General features: G+C 51.8%; 1 protein-coding gene across 1 annotated transcript in view; it reads right to left on the reverse strand.

The window, feature by feature from the left end:
* Nucleotides 1-521: 521 nt before the first annotated feature.
* CUNH1orf94 (chromosome unknown C1orf94 homolog) overlaps nucleotides 522-25,180 on the reverse strand; it is a 36,706-nt gene continuing 12,047 nt past the window's right edge. Inside the window, 6 exon segments of the mRNA XM_027108278.1 lie at nucleotides 522-597; nucleotides 5,904-6,103; nucleotides 9,728-9,805; nucleotides 14,252-14,427; nucleotides 15,487-15,747; nucleotides 18,779-19,476. Coding sequence (XP_026964079.1) covers nucleotides 522-597; nucleotides 5,904-6,103; nucleotides 9,728-9,805; nucleotides 14,252-14,427; nucleotides 15,487-15,747; nucleotides 18,779-19,476 — 1,489 coding nt within the window.

A 25,180-nucleotide genomic window follows, 5' to 3' on the forward strand; every position in this document is an offset into this window, starting at 1 on the left:
TCAGCCCTCAAGTGTATAACCCCTGGGATCCCTTATTTACAGAGCAGCACTTGGAGGACTGTAGCCCGTGGTGTCTCTTCATGTCCTCAGTAAACTTTGAGCCTCATGGGGGAAAAAGGAGCAGTGAAGATCACGCAGAACATTACAGAAAGTAACAGGCACACTTCATTTCAAGCAGCTCATACTTTTATCAGAAAATACAAACTTTCTAAATTAAGTGTCTTACGTCTATTTTACCAACAACAGCAAAAACAAAAATCACTCATGCTAAATACAGATGCATATGTGGACGAGCAAGTGAGTGTGAATCTGAGGGGTGTGTGTGTGTGTGTGTGTGTGTGTGTGTGAGTGTGTGTGAGTGTTGGTCCATGGATGCGCCTGGCCTTGCTGTTTTCTGTCTGTGACCTGGTCGGAACCTTGGCTTTCCAAACTTCATACCAAGCTGCTGCAGAATCCAGAATTCCAGAGCCCTTAGCCCTGCTCCAAGGGCTAAGGTAGGAGGAGGGAGATGAGAAGGAGATCTAAAAATGTATGCCATTCCCACTAGAGGGAAAATAGGGGCTGTTCATCAGGGGCCCACTGGATGTCGAGCCGAACCTGGGGGAGAAAGAAAATGACGTTGTGATAGAATTTCTGATGTCGGCAGAGATATTAGGGAAAGTAGTATATTAATTTTGGGGCTGTCAAAGACTGGGAAGATCATGACAGGCTTGGAAGCTGAAAGCTTTAGCAATAATGTAAAAAGTTTTGGCTCCGGGAAAATAAAATATTGAAATGATACAATTGGAGGATAATAAAGAGTTTCTTCTGCCACTTCCTTAGGTCAGGAAGGCCCTGGCAGCCTGTAGGGGCTATTTCCACCCAGCCTATGCTCTCTCCATATCCAAGACCAAAGACTAAGGAGCCTGTCTGGATCTAAGCACCTTACCTGTGGGCCTGTAGCCCTTCTACCTGCCTTAGAGGACCCTGTGTGTCCCTCAGGAAATTCCACAACATCAGAGAACTCATGGCCACGTCCTAGGGTGAGATCTCAGAGTCCGGACGATCCCAGGGTTCCTGATCCCCTTCTCAGCACCAAGCTAGATCAGACCCTGCATTTCACACCAATCTGGCAAGTAAGCACTGAGGCATCCCTGACTGCCTGGAACTCTGCTAGACCCTCAGGGAAGGAAGTGCCGAGAAGACTTGGGCCTCACCTTCCGAGAGCAGGAAAACACACCCATCTGCTTTTTCTCCCTGGCACACTGCTAATTCATACTTCAAAAGAGAGTTCAAAAGCCATCTCCTCTGTGAAGCCTTCCCCAATCTCTCCAGATGGAATCATTTACTCACACTTGGGATCCTACTGCAATTTCTTTCCCCATCTGCTAGGATACTCTGAATGAATGGAACAGAGCTCAAGACAAATTGCGGCAGAGCAGATAGCTAGATATAGTCTAATCCAGGGATTCTCAGTCACTTTTCACCTGGGCGGAAGCATATTACAGAAGATGCTCACATTCGTGGCGCCCTCCCATGAATTGATGAAACAAAAACGGGGGGGAGGGGAAGAAGCGATGGGAACAAACCAGTGCATTAATTTGTAATGCCTCAGCTGGTATGTGTATCTGTTGCTCGCTGTGAGCAGCCAGGGACAAGCGAGGCTTTGGGTTGTCTGAGTCCCTTCTCACAAAAATAAATTTCATGAGAGCAGGGACACTGTCTGGACTGTTCACCATTTGAAACTCAGCACTCAGGCCAGGACCTGGCACCAGGTAGGTGCCCGATAAGCAATTAATGTCTGTGGTAACCCCACCTCTTTTTCTCTTTTTCAAAAATCATATTGGAAAAGAAACGATTAAAAGTGATGTTATCATAAGGACACTCTGAATTCTACTCTGATTTATAAAATAAAGGCTGTAACCCATACTCGGGTATTTAATAATTACTGGTTACAAATTACTCATGACACACCTTGTATCTGATTGCCACACCCCACACATCTGAGCCCTTCATGAGGAGAAATTCTGATCAGATCAACTGCCAAGGGCATGGTCTAGACAGGATGTAAACTAGAGGGCCAGGAAGAGAGGTAATCCATGTGGACTATAGTTATCCAGGAAGGCTTCCTGGAGGAAGAAGAGGGGCTTAACCTGCCTCACGAGCATGGTGAACGGTCCTGGTTTGCCTGGGACAGTTTCTACATGTCCAGTAATAATTCCAGTGTAATTATCATTTGTGTTCTTTTTAACTCTCAGACTTATTGTTCTTTGGAAGATACATGGTATTGTTATCCTGCCCTGATGGATATATGCAAATGGACTTGGCAGAGGGCAGGAAGCGGCCCCTCCTCCTTTCCTGAGAACACGGAGGCCACCGACTCCTTCCTCTCTCACCTCATACAGTTTAGTCTCTTGGTTCCTGACCCAGAGGAAGCACTGAGGCCTCTGGTCTCCCAGACTAAACTCTCCACCTACGCCCTTGTACCCCTCCCTGACCCAGGCAGCCTCTCCTGGACCTTGTTCCATCCAGCACAGCTGGTAAACCTCAACTCCACCCCTGTGCCCAGTGCTGCCTACATTCCATCCTACAGTGCCCAGGTTTTCTTGCCATACTGTCATCCTCCCTCTCTTCTCCTGGCTCCCTGACTCCACACTCTCCTGCGTTTCCTCCCACCCTTTAGATCCTTTGCTGGTGCCTCCCCATCTCCCCAACCCCTCTACATGTTGGAGACCCATGTTGGAGATCTATGTACATGTGCTCCCGGGCGATCTCATCCCATCCCACGCCTTTAAATAGCATTTATATGCTAATGACTCCCAAATTTATATTATCAGCCACCACTTCTCCCCTGAGCCCCAGACTCAGACATCCACCTGCCTATCAACTGCTCCACGCAAGTGTCTAATGGGCGTCTCAAATTTCACATATGCAAAACCAAACTCCTGATCAACAAAGCCTTGTTATCGTCATCTGGACCCTAGACTTTTGGCACTGCCAATCATCTGGACGCTCAAGGCAAAAACCTAGGAATCACGCTTGACTCCCCTCTTTTCCTCATTCCACGTCGAGCCATTGTCAATTCCCATCAATTCTACCAAGCAAATAAATGCTCCACATCTTTTCTCTTACCTCCTCCCCATGGTCACTGCCCTAGTCTACGCCACCAGCACCTCTTGCTTGGCTGGCTAAAAAGGCTCCCATCCTGGTCCCCTCCATCAGCTCTCACCAGCCAGCCCACTCTTCGTATGTCGATCAACACCATCTTCCTTACACGGAGAATTAGGACATTCATGGCCTCCCGCCGCTCTTCCTTCCCTCGCCTCCCAGGCCCTGCCACCTCTCCGATTTCAATTCTGCCCGCCCTCCCTCCTCCACTCATCGTGCCCCAGCTACATTTCCCACCTTGCGGCCACTGCACTTCCAATTCTTTCTGCCCAGACTGCTCATCACCCATATATACACACGGCTCATCCTCTCGTTTTATTCAGATCTCGGCTGCAGAGAGGTCCCTTACTCCCTCCCCGCTTATCCCTTGCACCTGACACGTATGATGCTTCTTTACTTCCTTATTGTCTAGTTCCCCTCCTGGAATGACGGAAGTAAACACTTTGTCTTGTTCACTCCAGTAACCAGTGCCGAGAGCAGTGCCGGGCACACAGAAGATGCAACAAACGTTTTTTGAATGAACGAATCATCCCTTTGGGGGACACGGACCTGCACTCCTCGCCTCGTTTTTCCGACCTCACTTACCCGGTCTTTCCACCCTCTCAGGCCACCATTCCACTGCGCTGACTGCCGCTACTCCCCGTCACTCTCCTCCTTCGCCCACGGTGTCCCCAGCTGGCTGCAGGCTCTCTCCCACTTCTAAGGCCGCTCCTTCCTCAGTCTCCTGCTCACTCCTTTTCCTCTCCTACCCCTCTGAAGACAGCCAGAGACCAGGTCCCAACCCTCGGCTCTCACTGTTCCCAATCAGTGCTTCTCTGACCGCTGAGTGGTGAGAACTTGGGACCACGCTGCTTCCCAAGGACAGCAGGCTCTGGCTTCTGCAGTAACTCTCTCTTCCCTGGAGCCCAGAGTCACAGCGTGCGAGGGGCACGTCTGCTGGCCTGCAGGTAGGCTGTCTTCCCTCTGCAGTCTCATCTACTCTCACTTCCGGGGAGGTGAGAACCTCTCTTACAGACCCTGCAGTCACCTCCAGACTACGCCCTCTCTTCCCTCCTGTTTCTCTCCCCTCCGGCCCATCAATTCACTGCAACGTTCACAAATCCGCATTGAATCCCCAGGCCTACAAATCAGAGGCTTTAATAATCCAAGTCCAGCCTCCCTTTTCCTATTTTCCACCTTGTTCAGGGATAAATCTAATACCTCAACCAGATGCCCTTATTCCGCAGGCCTCAAGCCCACCACGCACCTTCCCACCTGAGGGCCTTATTCCCCCAGTCGCTGCTCACTGGACCCTCCCCATCCTGCAGCTCTCATTGTGCACCCAGCAGGGATCCTCCCTCTGTCCTCGGGACACTTGGATGGCCTTCACTTTGTCACGGCATTAACATCATCGTGTCCCCTCTCATCCACTCTCATCTCTGAAGGGATGAACCATGTCCTATTCATGGACAGTGCCCCACAGGCTAAATTCACCGTAACTATGTGAACTGACGCAGCGCTTTCCAGGCTGCATTGGCGGAACACACCATGATATGCTCTACAAGAAAAGGGGAAAAAGGAGAGGAAGGAGGAAGGGAGGGAGGAAGGGAGGGAGGGAGGGAAGGAAGGAAGGAAAGAAGGGAGGGAGGGAGGGATGGAGGAAGGGAAAGAAAAAGAGAAAAAAAGAAATAAGGGGTCATGGGTTTTATATTCAAATGACACTATCGACCAGCTTCTTGAATGTTCTCCATGAACCCTAGTAAATGAAATAATCTGCAAATTCCAACAGTTAAGAAATCTGTTTATCTTTGTTTCTACCTTTCTTTTCCCAAACAGATCTGACTATGGAAACCTCTTTCCAGCATTTATCCCTCTATCAGGACATTCATGGGAAACACTGATTGAAAGGGTCCGAGTCCAGGACACCCGGCTGACACTACAGTGAGGGGCTGTGATGGGGAGGAAGGGAATCTATGTCAGGTTGGGGAGTTTGGTCCTAATCCTGTAAAGGGAGGTTCTCAAGCTGGAGCACACGTTCCCCGGGATGTGCCTGGGACACCTGGATTCTCAGGGCTGACCCGGCACCACCCACCTTGCAGAGCATCAGCAGTGAAGGTTTGGTGGGTGGGAATGAGCAGCTGCGCGTTGTTACATTAAAACAACAAACACCAATTCCTTACTGACAGGCATGAAAAGTTTGTATGGAACTGTCAGCTAAAATGTTGAGTCTGTGTTGGCTGTTGGCTGCTAAGCTCCTCTCCTCTGCTGTTTGGGGTATTTTGGGGGAAAAGTGTAAGCAGCCTGATTCGCAGTGAGAGGCCCTTCAGCAGGGCCGGTTGCGAACTCACTGGGCTGTTGGAGGGATTAGCCTGGCAAGGAGCTCAGGAGGCAGTAAGTGGGGGAAAGAGCTGTAAGATTACCTGGCCGTGGCCTGCTGGAAACCAGGCAGGTGGGGAAAGGCGTATGCGTCCCGCTCCACTACCTGTCACCTGCTATGGGCGGTGCGCTCATCCGCTACTGGCCATGCAGCTGTATTTCCGCACCAAGCTGAGGACCCCAGCCCCAACTGGGCCTGCCAAAGGGCCCTCCCCCAGGCCCAGATCAGGCTCACCTCCACATCAGCTCCACCCGGGACCCACAAGGCACAGGGTCTGCCCTCCCCACAGCCAAGGAATATATGTACCAAGAGAGCAGCAGTGAGGCCCAGCGCGCCCACCTCTCCGCTCCAGCAGCTTTCGGGATACGAGGTGAATTTCCAGTGTGGGCTGAGGACTCACCCATACGCCTGGGGGAAGGGGTACTGCAGTCCATCTCCTGCCATGGGGGAAGGGTCTCGGGGATTTCTGGCCAGCTTCTGAGGTGTCCTCTGAGGGTATGGATAGCTGGACTGGACGAAGGGGATGTAGCTCAGCAGGGGGTTGTAGGAAGAGTGGAAACTCTGCTGTCCCGTCTGCTGTGGGTTGTTGTACGGCATCACCTGCATGGCAGAGAGGAGACAGGGGCTGGAGGAGAGGACAGAGGTCCAGCAGAGCCCGCTGCCGCTAAACATCACAGTCCCCCAGCCCTGACCCTAACCCAAGGCCCCACCCCTCAGCCCCTGTGCCCCTCAGTCACTGTGGGGTGCACAGAAGGCAATGTGTTGGACGGGGAAGAAGCACAGGGCTCAGCTTCTATATGTGAGACTGGTAAGTTATTTAATTTATCTGTGTCTCAGTTTCCTTATCCATAAAATGGGCAAATGCTATCTCCATTGTATGGGGACTGAGTCAGCTGAAATAAGTAGAGAGACTGGCACATAATAAATAGCAAAGGAATATTATTTCCATTCTCTTCTCTGGCCCCTGCCTTACCCTCAGCCAATAACCGTCTCAAAAGCCCCTGGTTCATTTTTAAGTCCTTTACCATCTCAGTAAAGGCTGTTGGGATGTATACATCCCTGGCTTCTAGCTCAGGATCTCAACAGACCCCAAGTCCAAGACAGCTCTGCCCAGTGGAAATTCCTGTGACGGGTGATGGAGATCTTCTGGGTCTGTACCACCCAACACGGTAGCCACCAGACACAAGTGTGGCTATTGAGCGCTTGAAACGCGGCTAGTGGGACTGAATTTCAAATTTTACTTCATTTTGATTTCAATGTAAATAGCCAAACGTGGCTGGTGGTCATGGTACTGGGCGGTGTGAGTGAGGAGAAAGGCCAAGTCGGGGCACTGCGATTGAGCTCAAACCCTAAGAAAAGTAGGAACTCGTTGGGTTTGAGACCACCTGGATCAGACCCCCACCAAGAAGCAGGGCTCATCCTATGTTGCCCCTGATGAGGCAGGAAGCCCACCTGTCTTATTTACTGATTTATCCTTGGCCCTGAGACGGTGCCTGTCACACAGTAGCTGCTCGATGAATATATGTTAAATGGATAAATGCAAGAAAGAGAGAGAGAGAGGAGGAGGGAGGAAAGAAGAGACTGCTAAGTGTCAGCTTGAATATCTAAAATGACAGGGAGCTCATTACATCACGAGCACTGTATTCCACTACTGACAGCTCCAAATGTCTTGTGTGGAGCTGACACCAATCCTCCTGTGTGTTTTGGTCAAAACTCGGGAAATTTCTGGATTTCCACTTTAATAGCAAGTTTGTAGTCCAAGCTGCTCAGGGGTTGGGCGTACTGACTGCCCTTTCTCACCCTGCACACCCTTATCTGATTTAAAAAGATGACAAAGGTTAGCGCTTATTAAGTGATAACAAGGGTGTGCCAGGCCCTTCATGTGGATTCTCTATTTAAAGTCCAAACAGCCCTGTGAGGTAGGACCATTAGGATCCCCATTCTAGAGATGAGGAAACAGGTTCAGAGAAGTTAAGCAACTTGCTCAGTAAGTGTTCCAAGCGTCTGAGTTTTGTTGGAAGCCCCAGTGTGGCAAGCCCGGAGCCCACGGCCCTGGACTGCACCGCTATGCCTGCTCCCTCTGGAAGCCTGAGCCCCTCCCTCCTGGCCCTCCCCATCTTTCCCTCAGTGGACAGGTAGGATCTGGTGACACTGGACATGGGCACCAAATCCCCAAGAGGGTGAGCTGAAGGTCAGAAAGTGCCAAGGGCTCACAGAGAGACCCCAGGAAGGCACCTCCCAAGACAGACACCAGAGGGTCAGCGTGGCAGGAAAAAAAAAAGCCCTGGTTTTCACAGTGAGGGGACAGTCCTGGACCTGGGAGGAAACTGACATGAAAGAGAAGATACGGGTCCTAGAGCTTATGCAAGCTTTATGCAAAACTGTATCCTAACTACATGTCACTGATAAAACACATAAAACAGAGCTGGGTATAGGGCTCTGGAACCATCTCCAAGAAATCCCCTTTGCTGACAAAAGCAATGATAGAGCAGTGTGCCCAGAATGCCACATCTGTATAAAAATGCTTGTATAAATAGATATCACTGGAAAGATACCTAAGAAACCGATCACAGTGATTGCCTCTAAGATTTTAAAAATTGTGTACCAGGTTTTTATATTACTGTTTCAAATATATGCATTTACATAACTTTGTCTAAAAGCATTCACTTTGGAGCTAGGTGGATGGAATCACTGCTCGTGGGGTGGAGGGGATGAGACTGAGATTCTGTGAGCCTGACTGCCTCACCTCAACTTCATCGCAGGACGCAAAAATTCCTACTGCTGAAAGAGCAGTCCTGGCCCACGTAAGAAAGTAACCTACACTTATGGGCCCTTCTCTGCCTTCTGGAACATTCTAACATCCTTCAGAGGTCAGAGGTGCAGTTTGCAGAGAAAGGGTAGGGCTCCCCAGGGAGGGAGGAGAGGTGGAGGAGTCCGTGGGTTTGAGTGTGGGTTTGATCTGTCCACCTGATCGTGGGGTTGCGAGGCCAGCCTGAGAATGTAGCCGGTCCTCAGCTCCTTTCCTCACGCCCCCATCCCTGCCCCTAGATCCTCAAAGCCTCTGGAAGTGTTGTTTTGTGTTTTGTGTGTGTGTGCGTGGGCCCACACGCATGCAGCTTGGCATGCATGTCTATAACTGCATCTTTATTTGTGTCTGTATTTTTGTCTCTCCTGCTTTATTTTGATACCGTATTTTTGTGGGTCTGTATACAAGAGGCAGTAAGGCACAGTTATTGGGAGCGTGGACCCTGAAGCCAGGCGGCTCAAGGTCAACCCCCAATCTGCCATTGTGTTACTGTCAAGTAGATATTGACCCCCGACCTATCCATGGGAGTAGAGGGTGCAGATTCAGCTAACAAAAATATATAACACCCAGTTAAATTTGACTTTCAGAAAAACAGCAAGTTTTTCTTTTTTTTAGTATAAGTATGGTCCATGTAGTATTTGGGACATAGCTCTGCTAAAACATTATTCACCATTTATCTGAAATTTAAATTTAGCTAGGTGTCTGGTATTTTAACTGACAAACTGACATGGAAGGGATATGACTCCCAGCCCCGCTGATGCTGGGCAGGCCATGTGATTTGCTTTGGCCCGTGGAAGGCAGGTGTACATTACCATGTCCCAGCTCTGAGCTGAGCCCCTCAGAGACATTGGGTGTTTCTTCTCAGCCCTTCCGCCAACCAGCATGGCAGGAGCAAAAGTGACTGTATCTTCAGCACAGGCCCAAAAGGGGGACATGTGAAACAGGCCTGAACCCAATCCCAGTACTGCTCAGCCAGCCTGTGGACCCGTGGGTAAAAAAATAAATATTTTATTGCTGAAAGCCTCTGAGACATTGAGGCCATTTGTTGCCACAGTAAAAGCTAATTTATGTGTTAACTTTATAACTTTGGACAAATTATTTAATCTCTCTCAGTTTCCTCATCTCTAATCTATACGGTAGATCATAGGGTAGTTCTGAAGGTTAAATTAATGCGGGTAAGGCCCTTAGAGAAGGGCCTGGCGCACAGTAAGGGCTCTGTAAGTACCAGCTGGTATTATCACCCGGGGACACTGGTTTGTGTCCACATGCATGCTGGTGTTTCTGTCTGTACTCTGGGGTCAAGCACGGGCCGGAAAGTGTGGCTGGTGACCAGCTAGACAAAGACAAGGGAACAGACATCCTTCTGACCTGAAGGCCTTTGCGGAGCTGAGACAGAGGCGAGGAGGTCAGCTACTCACCTGTCGGGAGTAACACCCCAGCTGGGGTTGCAGGGTCTGCTGGTAGGGCATCCTGGCTGCCTGCTGTGGGTACAGGCCCTGGGGAGAGAAGGGGGAGGCTCAGTGCTGTGGGGCGGTGGGCTCCCAGCCAGAGAACAGCAGCCACTCAACTCAGCTTCCAGCCCCCTTGTCTGGACCTCCAGACACGTTCAAGTCCGTCCCACCACACTACTGGCCAGACCCACCAGCTGCCTAGCCCAGCTGGAGTCAGGTCGAGCCAGCAGCACGCCTCACAGCACACAGGAAGCCCCTGGTTAGCAGGATTCACGGCCTTTTTGGTGAATATTTAAGGCAAGAGCTTTAGGAACCCGCCTGCCTCTTGAATTCCAGATCTGCCCCTTAGTGTCTGTGTGACCTTGGGCAAGTCACTTCACCTCTCGGAGCCCCTTTTCCCTTGTCTCTAAAATTATGGGTGTTCAAGCCTGCAGAGCCTGTGAAGGTGGCCAGATTATCTTCGTTGCTGTCTATACCCCTTTCCTAAGTGCCTTTCCCCAAACCCCACTCCTGCCCCAAGACGTGAAGTACCCGTGTACGTCTGTGTGCATGTGTGTGCTAGCTTGCCTCCATGCTTATTTAAGCACATCTGCACGTGTGCTTCCATTTGTGTCTGCAGCTGTGTGTTTCTGTGTACAAATGTGCCACTATGAACCTAGGTGTATTAGTTTTGGTCTGCTGCTGTGCCTCTATCTGCCCACACGTACACCTGTGTCTGTACCTGATGATGAAGACTGACGTGAAGATAGATGAGTTACTCCATCTAAAGGGCTTAGAACAGTGCAGCACGTAGTAAGGATTCTGCCACCATCTCTCACTGTCACCCGCTGCCCCTGCTACTCCCACCACTTGAAGAGGCTGCCTGGCAGCTCAGCCCGACGGGAAGTAGAAACTTTATTCACAACTCTGTCTGGGGTGGCCTTAAGTGTCCATGTGTACACAAACACACACACACACACACACACACACACACACACACACACACACACACACAGCAGAACTGCCACTGTGGATGGGGTCAGCCCATGACCACTCCAGTCCCAGGCTGCTTCTATCTGCCAATCCAGAGTTACCCCCTAAGAACCCCCTAAGATGCAGTTCAAAACCCCAACCCCCCCTCAGACCGCATGTCTTTCCAGAAGATCCATGCCCCGAGATGCTGCCTCCACCCTGGGCTCGGCTTGTGCCAATCGTCTAAGTGTTGACGGCTGATGCTGCCCTTGACGACTTCCTCGGAGCCCATGGGCTCCTCCTAAAAGGCTCCGAATCCCTGATGTGGGGTCCTGGGGAAGCCCCCCAGCTCTCTCAGCGCCCATCCCCCACGTCCCCGAGAGAGCACATCCTTTCAGGGCCCTCCTTGCTCTCTCCTCCTGTGCACCTGCACTTGACCGTGGCCGGGCCTTTCCCACATCCACCAACCCCTTCACCTGAAACCAGTGCACCTGCTCGCCTTTTCTCCAAGCCCGGCTGCTGGGGCAGCCCCACTCACCACCACGACCAGCCTGTGACCCCAGGCGTGGCCTGAACTGGGACAGAGGTGTCAGCCGGATGGAGCCGCCCTGCCTGTTCCCAGCCCCCAGTGGGCTCCAAGGCCGCGTTCTAAGTGTCCCTCCTCTGCTTCACTCCCTCCGCATCAGCGCTCAGCTCTGCTTTCCACAGCCGACTCCCCCAGGGCGCCGTCCTCCTCACGCCCGCCTAGGTGAGGCTACCCCTAGCATCCATGCCTCGCCTGTCCCTGCTCCGTCCTGGGGCGGATTTTCAGGAGATGATGCGATATTCGTCAGTATGAGGCACACTGTATGACCTGAAGGAGATTTCTAGTTGTTCAAATTGCAATCCTGTGAAATCACAAGCAAGGGTAAACACACATTCATTCCTCTTTGCTTGAGGCCACGGCCTCTTCCTACGTGCCCTCCCTCCCTAATTGGGAGCAGAGTTCCTTTGTGTCAAGCAGCCCAGGAGCTCCCATGTGCTGGGGACTGAGTCTTCCACGGCTCTGCGTCCGTCCACAGTGGAGCTCTGAGTAAATTGGATTTGGGACCTCATTTTTATTCTTCACACCGAGCAGGAAAAGAGGCTAGGATAGACTGTTCCCCGTTTCTCCTCTGCGCCTTCTCAAGGTCTGCTGAGCTCCCTGACACTGTTTCGTAGGAAGATCGGGGCTGAAAAGTGATCATAACCAATATCTACATCATACTTGAGATTTTACAAAGCCCTTTCCCATGCATGGACTCCCTTAACCTGACAACTGACTCAAGTGTTTGCTGCCGCTGCTGTAATTATTACGAGGCCACTTCACAGGTGAGGAGACCAGGGCTCAGAGCATTTGACTAACTTGCCCGAGACCACACAGCTTGGAAGCAACGCAATTCCCTTAAACCCAAGTCTGACAATTCTAAAACCTGCTTTCTTTTTATCATATCAGGCCTCTCGATCGGCCGACTTGAAGCCTGATGGCATTATGAGACCATGAGGACCTGGGAGAAGGTAAATTACCCTGTCCCTTGTGATCACCTGGGAGTGTCCATGTGTACAGCCAACTCCACCTGGGCCTATTCAGTGTCTAAACTGCTGCATAGGACCCAGGGGCCCTACCAGCCAGGGCCCTTCTGCCCAGAGGCCCAGGAAGCTCAGAGTCAGCCCAGTGATGCACACATCAGCATCTCTGAAGACAAAGGACTTCATGCTGGAAAAATACGTCCAAATCTCACCCACTCCAAAAGTCAAGTCAGAAGAAGTTCACGTAGCAGAGAGAAACTAGCCCCTCTGTACAAAACAGACCATTGCAAATTAGCTTTGCATGGTGAGCCCTGTGGGTGCATTCGAGAGTGAATCGGTTTATACCAAATACAATTATGAGTTGTTTCTCTCTCGGGGGTGGGGGGGCACACCACGCTGGCTTTGGATTTGTCCCTGACTTGTACTGGGCGCCGAGCTTCCTAGTCATCTTGGAATCACCTCACCTGAGTCAAGGCCTATACTCAGTGTGAAGCAAGGTTTTTTTTTTTTTTTTTTTAATTACTTAAATGAATGAGGAAATAAATAAATACAAATGAGTGCATCAGGGACCAGGTGATAAACGACTGCACAGTGAGTGAGCAAGGGTGGAGGAACATCAGTGAAAGAGTTGGTGAATCAATGAGGATGTGGACAGGGCATTTCTCTCGAGACCTCTGCCAGGACAACGTATCATAGACATGGGAGGGACGCACTTGGATTTTCCCATGGATCACGCTTCCTTATGACGTCTCACCTCAGTGGTGGGGTGTGAGGAGAGTGTGGCCACTTGCTCTGTTTAGCAAACAAGAAAAGGCTTGAAAACAAAACTTTGCAGAAGAAAAGAGAGACCACGCTAAACTCCTTTACTTTAGTTCCTGTTTAAGAATCAGGGGCTGAGCCTGGTGCGCCAGCTTAGAGGGGCTTTACGTGGGACAGAGAAGATCCACCTTCTGCGCAGGATGACTAAGCTGTGAGGCTTGCCACTCTGTCGCAAAGGAGGAGGTGACACGTGGGACCGGAGGATCAGGGGGAGGGGGAGGGGCACAGAGACAGGATGAGTCGATTTTCAGGTGGATTGCCTTCTCTCTGCCCTCTCCGGGCTTGGCCAGGCCAGGCTGGGGTAGCAGGTTCCCAGGAACCTGGCCCTTTCATACACCTGCACACCATTCTGGAAAGGAGCCACGGAGGAGACAGAACACTGAGAAATCTTAGACACTGAGCACCTTTCCTGGAGGAAACGAGCCGACCCAAAGGGACTATTTAAGCTCTTGGTTTAGACTGGTTTAAACCAGAGTGAACATTTATTTGATTTTTTCTTCTATCTACCCAGTGGGTGGCAGCTCTTGAGGGAGATTAAGTTAAACAGACAAACTAAAGAAACTACACTTTCCCTGAATAAATAAGTCTGTGAGTAAAATTTCCCACCCTGCAAGTGTTTCTCCATCCCATTGTGTCTGGCCCCTCTTAGCTATGAGCCCAAGACCAAGAATGTGTGTCAGGCCATCTTAGCTGGTAGAAGCTAAGATTGCTGGGTTGTAGTTGAAATAAAGTGGCCACATAATTTGTCATCTGCACCAGAACACTTGAGAGTGAAAGGGGGTGCAACTAATAATTACGCTGGGACAAAAGACCTAAACTGGGACTGTCCCAAGTAACCTAGGACACATGTCATCCAACTGTAAAGGAGGTGGTGGGAAACAAGGACTATGCTATCATCCTCTCCTGGGAGCCCAAGTACTTCACAGGCCCAAACTTAGCCAAGCTCTGGAAGACACGGCACAGAGTGAACTGAAATTCAGACAAAGGAAAATGAGAAATATACACGCACACGCACGTGCATGTGCACACACGTGTACTGGGTGGTCGGTCTGATGTGGCCCCGATGAAAAAATTAACTAATGAGTCTACGGCTCTTTGTGAATTAGGCTTCCTGAACCAAGGCTCCTCCGTGGACGGCCACCGGAGAGCCAGGCCCAGGATCCGCTCACTCACCTGGTACTGGGGGAAGGTGGAGGGATTCGTGAACACGGGCAGAAGTGGATAGTTCAGGTTGAGCCAGAGCGGCTGGTTCAGGGTCGCTGAGGTCAAGGTGGTGGCAAAGCATGGGGTGAACACACTCCCTGCGTACTCGAGGTTGTTCTTGTCGGCCCCCATCACAGGCGGGTTAACTGTAAGTCACAGGAGAGGCAGAGCGTTTCTGTGATTGAGGAGGGGAGAGGCCAGGACGCCCTCCGCCCCATGACTGCCTGAGGGGTTAATGTTCTCAGAGGTTAGGTCTTTTAAAAGCTCCCAGAGGGTTCTTCAACTTCTGGATGAATTTCCAACTCTAGGAAAACATCGTTAGTTCACACCTTGCCAATTCGGAAGGGGTGAAAATCCCAGCATGGCCTGGCAGGGAGCATCTCTCCGTCATTCACTAGTAAGGAGGCAGTTTAGCAAGAGGACGCAACAAACCAGATTGCTGGGGCTGTATCTCACCGACTTACAAAACTCCATTCTTTCAAGTGCTTTAGAAAAATCCAGTTTGGTATAAACAATTGCTACGCCATTGGAAGTCTTTCTTATCAAATTATTAAAGCAACCCCTTGAGGACATGTACTTGGCAACAGTGAAGACCTGGTGCAGGTTGTTGTATGTATGTTGGAATCGTTTTTTAAAAAATACTTTAAAATATTACATAATTCAGTATGATGGGACCCAAATTAGTCTGAACGAATGAGATGTGATTGAGTTGTTTTAGGACATGGATCCTGGATTTTTTCCTTGTACAATATGCTCTGCGGGCTTATACAGTCTGAGCTGCGGTGTCAGTTTCCCCTTATTGGCACATTTTCGGGGGGAAAGGCAGTTACACTAAAACAGTTGTAGAAGCACAAGGGAGAGAAAGCCGGCACATGAATAATCTCAATGTAGAAATAATCTCAAAGAACGGATTGTTCTTTGGTTTGGGCCACTTGAGGGGATATAAGACAGGCTGAGTCAAGGCTATATTCAAACTGACCACCGATAATGCCCATGTGACCCCTGAAAGTCAACTGCGTTTCTCTAGTAATAGTATTCCCTGTAGGGGACACAGGAAGTCATTTCCCCCGTTTTATGGGACTAGGGAAAGACAGTAACTTGCCCACGGACGGGACAGCCCTTTGATGACAGAGCCACTCCAGGGACATCTGAGGGTTTCTGAAATCCCTTCCTCTACAGATTTCCTCTGGGCAGGGTCAGCTTACGTTTCAGCTCCAGCCCGTCCACCTCCACCTTGCTACGAAGCTTCAGATGCCTGCTTGGGTTCTTGGTGGCCCCAAGGAACTCACAGAGCAGGTTCTTCTTGGCTGGCCAGGCAGGCTTCTTGGCTGGCAGGGCCATGGACATAGAGCCCATGGGGTCACTGCCACCCTCCTTACCACAGGTGTCCTTCCGTCTCTGGGACCACTGACTGAGGAAGAGGCTCTCTTGACCCTTGGTCAGCTCCTTGGCGCCAGGGTTCCGTTCTACAGCAGAAGGGAAACTGAGTCAATGACTCTGGAAGGCCAAGTGCTGGATGCGGGGAGCACTGTCTTGTGGACTAAGTGATGGGTCCTCCAGAGCACATCTGAGGCCCCAACCACTCTGGCCTCTATCTCCCAGCCAAGTTCAACCCAAGTTCAATCCCCGAAGGCTTCACTGACCAATGCCCATTATGGTCTCCCCATCCCATGCACACATGCATGCATTCATCCATTCTTATCTTCTTGCCTTCCATCTACCCACTCATCCTCCCTGCCCTCTACCCATTCTTCCTTCCTTCCATAATTCCTTTCTTCCTTCCTTCCTTTCAAACCTCCTTCCTTCCAGTTACCTCTCTTTTCTTACCTTTTCTTTCTTTCCTTCCTTCCTCCCTCCTTCCCTGACTCCCTCCCTTCTTCCTTCCTTTCCTTCATTTCTACTGTTTTTCTTTCCTTTCTCCCTCTTTTTTCCCTCCCTTCCTTCCAACCCTCCATAGGTTGGAATACAAAGGTCCCAGATACAAAGCTGACTCGGACACAGTTCCTGCCTTCAGGGAGCACCTGGCTTAGTGGGGGGACACATACTCCTACAGAACACACGTCTGGTCCCTCATCACGGACTCTCCTCTTGCTAAATCGTCATGGCAATTTAGCACTCTCGTCAGCGCCAGCCTCTGACCTGAGTCCTGGGGACACTGCGGTGAGTCAGAGCCAGACTTGGCCCTGCAGGAGCTCAAAACAAGGATGAAGAGAAAGACAGACCCAGAAATAGCTCTGGGACAAGGCAGATGGGAACCATGAGGTGACAGAGGGACACCGTGGGAGAAGAAGGTGGCTAAGACAGCTTCTGTCTGAGAGGACCAGAGGGCTTCCAGAAGGAAGAGGGTCTTCAGCAAGGCCTTACACCAGGGGCTGTGGGTGACTGTGGGCAAAGGCACAGAAGCATCGGAGAGACACAGTGAGGCAATGGATGTGGTCAGTGCCAGGCTCAGATCTTTCTCCAAACAGACCGAGTGTCCCCCTAGTGCTAGGACACTGTCTGGACCGTCATGGGATCCTCTACAGCAGTGGTTTTCACCCATATTTCCTTTTGAGCAATGGAACTCTTTCTTCCAACAAAATTAAGTATGATGGGGGGAAAATACATATATATGTGTGTGTGTGTGTGTGTTTGTGTATATATATAACTGCACATATATAATCTATATACATATATAAATTTTTTAAGGCATTGCTTGGTTGAAGCAGGGAAGAGGGCCTTGTCCTCAACATCGTCACACCTTCCCCAGCTAGGAGGTCCTGGTCTCCATGGAGCTTGGCTGGGAAATGGCGCTGGACACACAGCAGGCACCTCGGATCTTTCTGATAGCGGCAGGACCAGAGGACCTGTGCCCAGTACTACCTGTTGGGAGTGGATGTCATCCCACCCACTCTTGGCCCCATTAGCCCACTGGCCTTGGGGCTGAGTCTGGACAGGACAGGGCCTGACCTCCTAGTGCCATCCCAGCAAAGGAAAGAGCTGCTCTAGCCTGAGCCAATTTAGGAGAAAATGCCATTTTTATCAAAACATGTCCCTAGAGTCTCTTCCAAGAGTTTGTCTGGTTGTGAGTGTAGCCCCCAGTCCCCTCCCCAGAGGCCCCACACCCGCCATCACACACATACATACCCAGCTGCCTGAAACATGCTCCTCTCTCATCTCCAAAGCTCCCTCTTCCAGTGTCTGTGCACACAGACCCACACACATTCCTGCCTGTCGTTCCTTTGGCTCACTCACACGTGCACAGAACTACACACAGAGAATGGGCACACACAAACACATACACACGGTCACCATCAGATGCACCCACCCTGCATTTTCTCTAACAGATACGCTCACACCTGCAAAGCTCCCCTTGGCACACCTTTGCCCACACACTTGTACACACATACACACACAAATGGTGGGAGGGTGGAGGGGACAGGATGGCCTCCAGCCCAGCAGCCTCGTCCGACAGAGAGACATCCACGCCTCTCTCCTGCAGAAGAAGGTGGAAGGAACGTCCCCTCCCCCAGGTAGGCCTCTATCCTCTCGCATGTACAGCCCATCGTCCCCAGAGTCCTCGGGCTTCTAGAGGCCTGCCCAAGACCCAGAGTCCAGCGTGCTGTCCACAGCTCAGAGTCCTTGGCCTTCCTCCAATGCTCCAGAGCACAGAATGTTCTTTAGGGTGACCGTGTTCCCATTTTCTTAGGAAGATGGATCTGGGCCCTCCCAACACAGGCATCTCTCCATTACCCGTCCATGCTCACAGCTTGGGGGGAATTTTTCCTTTGGTTTCCTCCTAGTGACTGCTGACAGCAGGCAAATGGCCCTGCCATCAGTCTGCCTTCTTGTAACCATCCAGTCTGAGTGGCTGGATCGGAACAGGCACAAAAGGCAGAATCCTGGGAGTGGGGTGGGGGCAACTTGGGAGGCGGCTGGATTTCCTGCGGAGGCTGTGAACTCCTCAATTCAGGAGTGGGAATGCACTTTTCTAAAGCCCCACAGTACCTGGGAACAAATCCCAGGGCCAGTAGTCTGCACTGCACCTGCAGAGTTTACACATTCACCCTCCTGCCCCACAGAGAGGGGACCAAGCCTCATGGTTGGAACAGGAGCCTCCATGAGAAGCCAATCAAATTTCCCTCCTATCCAGCTTAAAGTCCGCACACTGCACTTTCACCCTGGACCCAGCAAGGGTAAATGTTTCCTTCCGTGTACTCTGGGTGCCTGTGGATTAAAAAACCCAGTCAGTTACCAAATGGGCCTCTCCCTCTTCCCAAGCCACATTGGATTCAGAGCCACTGTATCTGCTTACAAGAGTTGTGCCCTGTATACGGGCATCCACAGAGGAGGCCTGTGGGGACTGAAAACAGCCTGTACCGGGGCACTGTGCTCGCCAGCGAGGCCACGTCAGTCATCCTACTTTGCGCAAAGACGTTGCATGTGCCTGACGCAGCCCGGTAAGTTGTTTCTTCCCCTGCGGGCCCATTCCCTAGCCCTGCCCCCAGCCCCACTCACCCATCAGTTTGTGCCCCTCCATGGCAGGGTCAGCCTCGGGCTTGGAGCAGATCTTGGCAAACACTGGCAGCTGCTTCCTCTGAGCAGGGAGTCTGGGGGGCTTATCGAGCTTGTCGGGAGGCGCTGGAGGAGGCGGGGGAGTGGGCAGCAGGAATGGGCCCAGCTCCGCGGGCTCCCCGGGTCCAGGGCCACTGAACATGCTGCTCTGCAGGAAGTCCTTGATGGCCGTGCTCTCCTCCAACACCGTCTTGTTGTCGGGGGCCTTGGACGTTTCCGCGGACTTCAGTGGGAACTGAGCCAGGAGCTTGCTGATCTCCGAGTTGGAGGCCCCCAGGCTGTTGCCCCTGTCCTCTGTCCCCTTGGCACTCTTGACCTTGGCAGTACGCAGGGTGCCCGTGACCGTAGACATGGTAGAACTGCAGTCCTGCCGGCTGCCGATAACGGGCACTGCCACCTTTGGCTCCAGGAGCTTGTAACCGGCAGTGATGGAGGCTGCTGGGCGTTCACTGCTGCCCGCCACCAGTGAAGGCACAAGAAGGCAGGGAGCCGGCTGCCTGGGCCCCTCGAGGGAGCTGCCGGGTGCCTTCAGCTCCCCGGAGCTCTCTGTGACCGGCATGAGGTGCTCTTTGGTGAGGCTCAAGAACTCCTGTTCCACCAGCAAGGAGATCTCATCTCTGCCGCTGGTGAGTTCCGGAGGTCTGCAAACAGGTCAGAACGACAGATGGCTTTAGTGCCAGCTCCCTGAGGGTGGCTGTGCAGCAGGGCACAGGCCCCAAGGAAAGGGGGTGGAGGAAACACGTCTCCAGGTGTGAGAGCCTATTGCTTTTTTAAGAGAGAAAATGGACCATGAGTGGACTCCAAGGGGTTTCTACACCACACCAGTGGGCACAGTACCGAGAGCTTGGTTCTGGGAATCGGGATGCCCGGGTCCTCTCCCAATACTACATCTTGCTGAGTGAGCTGAGCCTTAATTTCTGTCCATCTCTCCCTGTTCAGTCATGCTCAGGACCGGAAGCAATAAAAGACCAGCAGCAAAGGGGACAGGACGGAGCCGACAGCTCTGAGCGTGGCATCCAGAGTGCTGGGGCTGAGTCTTGGGAAGCCCCCAGATGCACTGCAGGATGGTTGAGTGAGAGCAGGGGACCTCAGGGCTCACAGCCCGGCTCTGTCACTTCCCAGCTGTGTGATCCTGGGCCCCTTGCTCAGCACCTTGGTCTCCTCTCTTGGTGAACAGGAATATCATAGAGACACTTCAGACCATGTCTGGCACGGTAAGGGCAATACAAGTGTCAGCTAGTATGTCGACACTTCTGTCGGCCTGGCTGGGCCCCTGGTCCTGAAATCTGCACAGTGGCTCCGTGGCCGCCCACGTCCACCTTGGCTGGCATGGCCCTCTGACCAGACCACAGACTGGTGCCTGCTTCCTGGGAGCACTGACAATTTCTTGATCCCTGAACAGGTTCACAAGCATCTCCCTGTATCTAAACACAGGCCTCTACCTGCACCTCAGACCCCGGGAGCTCCAGCCTGGACCCTTGACGGCCAGCACCAGCCTGATGGGGCCTGATGGTCCCGTGGACGCTAGGCTCCTGGTTGCTGGCTCTCTCCAGGTGTGGGACAGGGTAGCAATCCTGCTGGCCTGGCCTGTGGCCAGCCTCCTTGGCAAGGGGGAAACTTCCTCCCTGGCACTCCCAGGAGGACCATGGTCACCCAGCTTAGAACCATCTGCTATCCCTCCTGGGTGGGTTCCCATGAAGGGTGGATGAGGTGGCCTACACAGAGCATTCTGGAAACTGCTCAATGCTCTACCGCTGGTAGAAGGTGGTGAAAATGGCAAAAAAGAGGCAGAGGGAAAAACTAAAGCCCCCTGTGAGTGGAGCTTTGGGGAGGCCCTGTGCACATTCCTGCACTGACAACCCATTCTGTGGGTGGGGTCAGCCCCGAAAATAATGACTGGGGAATGTGCCCAGCAGGGACGGTCCTTCCTGGTAATGCTCTGTGTATGGGCACACGCATGTGGACACACACACACACACACACACGCACGCACACACACACGTGCAGTGCAGGCACAAAATGACTCAGTTATCACACACAGAACCGGGGACAGTCTCCACATCTGACGACCAGCCACTGCCTACTGTGCTGGGTATTAACCCCTTAGTTGCTGGGTCCCAATGAAGCCCAGAGGGTCCTGGAAAAGGTTTTGGGTAGCCAGGGCACTTGGGAAGCACAGGGAAGAGTTTAAAACTTGGGAGTTTGTCACTATTCTAACAACCGAGGCAACCAATGCCTCCTGACCACCAGCCCCCCATGTGGTCTCCCCAGGCCTGGCAGCTGAGAGAGGTGCCAGGAAAAGCAGACTCCAGCCAAACAGACCGAGGTCAGAATCGGGCACCTCTGCGTATTTCACGTCAAATCCTGGAAACTCAGGGACTCCCCTGTGATGAGGGTATGACACCTGTGACATGGGTATGACACTACAAGTGCCCAGACGCTGGGTGGGATGAGAGCTTGGTGCAGTAACCCCTGTGCAGGCTCAGCATAGACACGCACCAGGGAAGCCCTGGGTACACGGTGGCTGTGAGCGGCAGAGTGGGAGCAGGCTGGCCCTGGAAGATCCCGGAGGCCATCAAAGCCGTGTATGAGGCAAGGCGGTCCACTCTGTTCTCCCCTTCTTTCCCTGGCCTCTCTCCTATTCCCATCCTTTCCTCCTTCTCACTCTAGACTCGGTCTATAAATTGGCCCCCCTCTCCTGCCGTGTCCCTGGGAACACCTGGAATAAAGAGACTGCCAATCATCACCCTCAAAGGGAACAGGGGAGTCTCGAGTCACAGAAACCAGATACTTGAGGAACCAGTTTTTGTCTCTCCCGTGCCTGCCCCCAGACTTGCAAAGCAAGTTATGTACCAACAGATCTTCTGAATTGGAAAGACTCACCACAATTATGTTATTTTTTTGTTTTTTGTTTTTGGCCATGCTACGTCAGGCTTGCGGGATCTTAGTTCCCTGACCAGGGATCGAACCCGGGTGCTCAGCAGTGAAAGCGCACAGTCCTAACCGCTGGACAGCCAGGGAATTCCTCAACTATGTTAATTTTTTAAAATTGGGATAATGGTATTGTGGTTATATTTAAACAACAACAAAAAGGGTCCTTATCTCTTATAGATACATACTAAAGTATTTACAGGTAACATTATGTCTGGGATTGGCTTTAAACTTAACCTAGCAAGGGGAGGGAAAAGATGGGGGCGGGGGGAATAGATAAAATAAGATTGGCCCTATGTTGATCATGGCTAAGGCTGGGTGAGGGGTACATGGGTTCATCACATACTAGTTGTTCTATTTTTGCCTGTGTTTGGTTTCTCGTTGTTGTTTTTTTTCCTAAAATAAAAATGTTCTATAATAGACCTACACACAAAAGGTCTCACCACTGAATCCTTTAAAGTATCAGCTCCAAGGAGAAGTCAAAGCAGCTTCTAAAAGACCCACAGGGCCCGAGGTCCCTGTACCAAAAGCCATCCCACAGACAGTCCCTTCTCTGCACCTGAGAGGATACTCCTACCCCTCCCCCACCCGGGAGCCAGGCTGGCAGAGAGGACCCAGCAGGGGCTGAGTGTGAACCCCTGTTCATATTCCCCGGTCATTCTCCTCTGGACACATCATGGGGGTCAATGGGCCTCTTAGGAAGCTGGCATTCCCAGAAGGGGCAGGGCAGTGCTAAGAACAGAGGGGCCCACCCTGGCTGTGGGTCCCCCATGTGTCCCTGAAAGGCTGGCCCGGAGCACCTGGCCCTCCCCGAGACAGCCTCTACAAACTCCTATTTCCTTTGCATCTGCCATGAATCCACTACAGGCCAGACTGGAAGCTAGGCATCCACATATATGCTTGCATTTAATCCTCTCCACGTCCCTGGGCAATAGACAATATCATTCTCCCTTTACAGATGGGAAAAGTGAGCCTGAAAGAGGCGAAGGACCTTGTCGCTGAGAAAGTGAAGAGACTGGTGTGAGGATGCTGCCGGGTCCGGCTGATTTCCTGACCTCCTCCTATCCCAACCCGGCTTCTTTTCCAGGGATGGTTCTCCAGTGAGGTCCACCGGCCCCTGCTCCGCGGCTGGGCTTTGTTCCCCAATCTGAATGCAATCAGGGATATGGCTAGGATCATCCCCTCACTCCAGCTTGTGGAGGATCATCACGGTGAATCCTGAGCCTGTCATCCGTGGCATCAGCTGTCCCTGACAGCTCTGTGTCAGCTGCATGTCTCATGAGCACGCCTTCTGGGTCCCCCACCAATTTATGGATAGAAATGTTGAAGGGGAGGGAGGCCAGGGCTGAGCCTTAGGGACATTGCTGGAAACCCTCCCCCGCCCCCAGTCTGCCAGTAATCCTGGATCAACACTTTGGGGGAATAAATCAATCCAGTCACTATCATCCCATCTCCACTTCTCCAAGACAGCCTTTATCAAATACCTTGCTGCAGTCAAGATTCAGCACACAATTACACTGTGTGTGTATAATTGTGTGTAATGCACACAATTACAAGTCTCTGGGCAAGGGTCTCCCCTAACTGCCCTCTCCAGCCCCAAGAAAACAAGATTCGTTTGCTCTTTTCTGTTCTAGAAAACTGTATGCCTGCAGAGCTAAGACATTCTTAGAACTTAGATCAAACCATTCCCCCACTTAAACCCTTATGTGAATTCTCACTACACATAGACTAAAAATCCAAACTCCTTTCTGACCCCCCAGGGCACCCCACAAAGTGGCCCTGTTACCCCCTCCTGCTTTGACTCCTCTTCTTCTGGCCACTCTGGTCTTATAAGTATGCCTTGGCATGTCAAGTTCATTCCAACCCCAGGGCCTTTGCACCTCCTTTGGATGCTAGATCATCCCTTGACTGACTCTTACTAGGCACTCTATGCTCCATCAATCTGTTTATTTTCTTCCTAGTGTTTATCACCATCATATAGTACTTTTTTATGTCTTTACTCCCTACAACAACTCATCCTCCCTGAGGGCAGGGACTGTATCTTGTTCACCACGGAGGCCTCAGGACCTCGAGCAGTGTTGGGCACATACCTCCAGCTCAGTAAGGATTTGTGGAATAAATGAATAAACTGGCCCACGAACTTGTCTTTACCCTTGTCCATTTCTTGAAACTCTTGAAATCGAGAGTTGTGTGGTCAAAGACTGCCCAACTCCTTCAATGGTTGCAAGCTGCCTGGATTTGATTCTATTTCTGGCCTTCCATCTCATGTCCCACCTTGGGCCTGGCACCCCTGTGAGCTGACCGGATGACACTGACCAGCCTGCTTGGCAAGGTCCTAAGAACTCTCAACCCCTGTAAGTCAGTCCCCCAGCAGAACCCACACAGACCCCGCCCAACTCTTAGCGACCACTCTGGGGCTCATGGATTTTTCCCTCTCCCAACAACTTTGCTGGGCTCCACGTCGAGCCTGCCCGCCTGCGTTTCCTGGTATCTATCTTCCTTCCTCTCTTCTTAAGAAGTTTTGCCGACGCTGGCACCTCTCCCGTGCTATTTGCTTTCTGCTTTGAGTTGGTAAAAAGCATAAAATCTGCCACAGACTCTATCACAGTGAATCATTCGGGGCCGTTAACCCAACTCCCGGGCGCTGACAAAGGAAGCTAGTCAGAATTGGTGCTGGGGCTCCAGCTGCTGCCACTACCTCTGCTTTGCCCACCTCCGGAGATGATAGGTGTCTGATGACGACTCTGTACACGGGCCCCACGCATCATTTCTGCATTTGCAGTGTATAGAGTCGTATAAAAATAAAGGCTATTGACTAGCTGGCACCCCTTCCCAGAATAATGACTAAGCAAGCATGCTGTTAGCTCCCCGACAGCAGTTCTGTGTTCATGATAACACAGAGCAAAGATGAAAACTGCTATTCATCTGAGCCAAACAACAGAAAAATGCAAGCAGAAAATTGTTAGTGCTGGAAGAGGACACCAAAACAACTATTTTCTTCCCACTGTGGCATTTCAGATTGATGACAAACACGGTACCCAGGCCCAGTGCCCAGGCAACATGGGTGGTTGAAGACCGAAGCAAGGGAAGGGCTCTGGCTCCATCGGGAGGCTGACCTCCTGGCTGGGGGTGAGGCCGACTTCACGTGTCTGCGTGGGTGGGGCAGCAGAGCAGAGCGGCTAAAAAGCTCAGTGCCTGGGGCTTCCCTGGTGGCGCAGTGGTTGAGAGTCCGCCTGCCGATGCAGGGGACGCGGGTTCGTGCCCCGGTCTGGGAAGATCCCACATGCCGCGGAGCGGCTGGGCCCGTGAGCCATGGCCGCTGAGCCTGCGCGTCCGGAGCCTGTGCTCCGCAGCCGGAGAGGCCACAACAGTGAGAGGCCCGAGTACCGCAAAAAAAAAAAAAAAAAAAAAAAA

This window comes from Aethalodelphis obliquidens, unplaced genomic scaffold (genome assembly GCF_003676395.1).
Source record: "Aethalodelphis obliquidens isolate GAN/ISIS:26980383/991018 unplaced genomic scaffold, ASM367639v1 scaffold9, whole genome shotgun sequence".
NCBI lineage: Eukaryota > Metazoa > Chordata > Mammalia > Artiodactyla > Delphinidae > Aethalodelphis > Aethalodelphis obliquidens.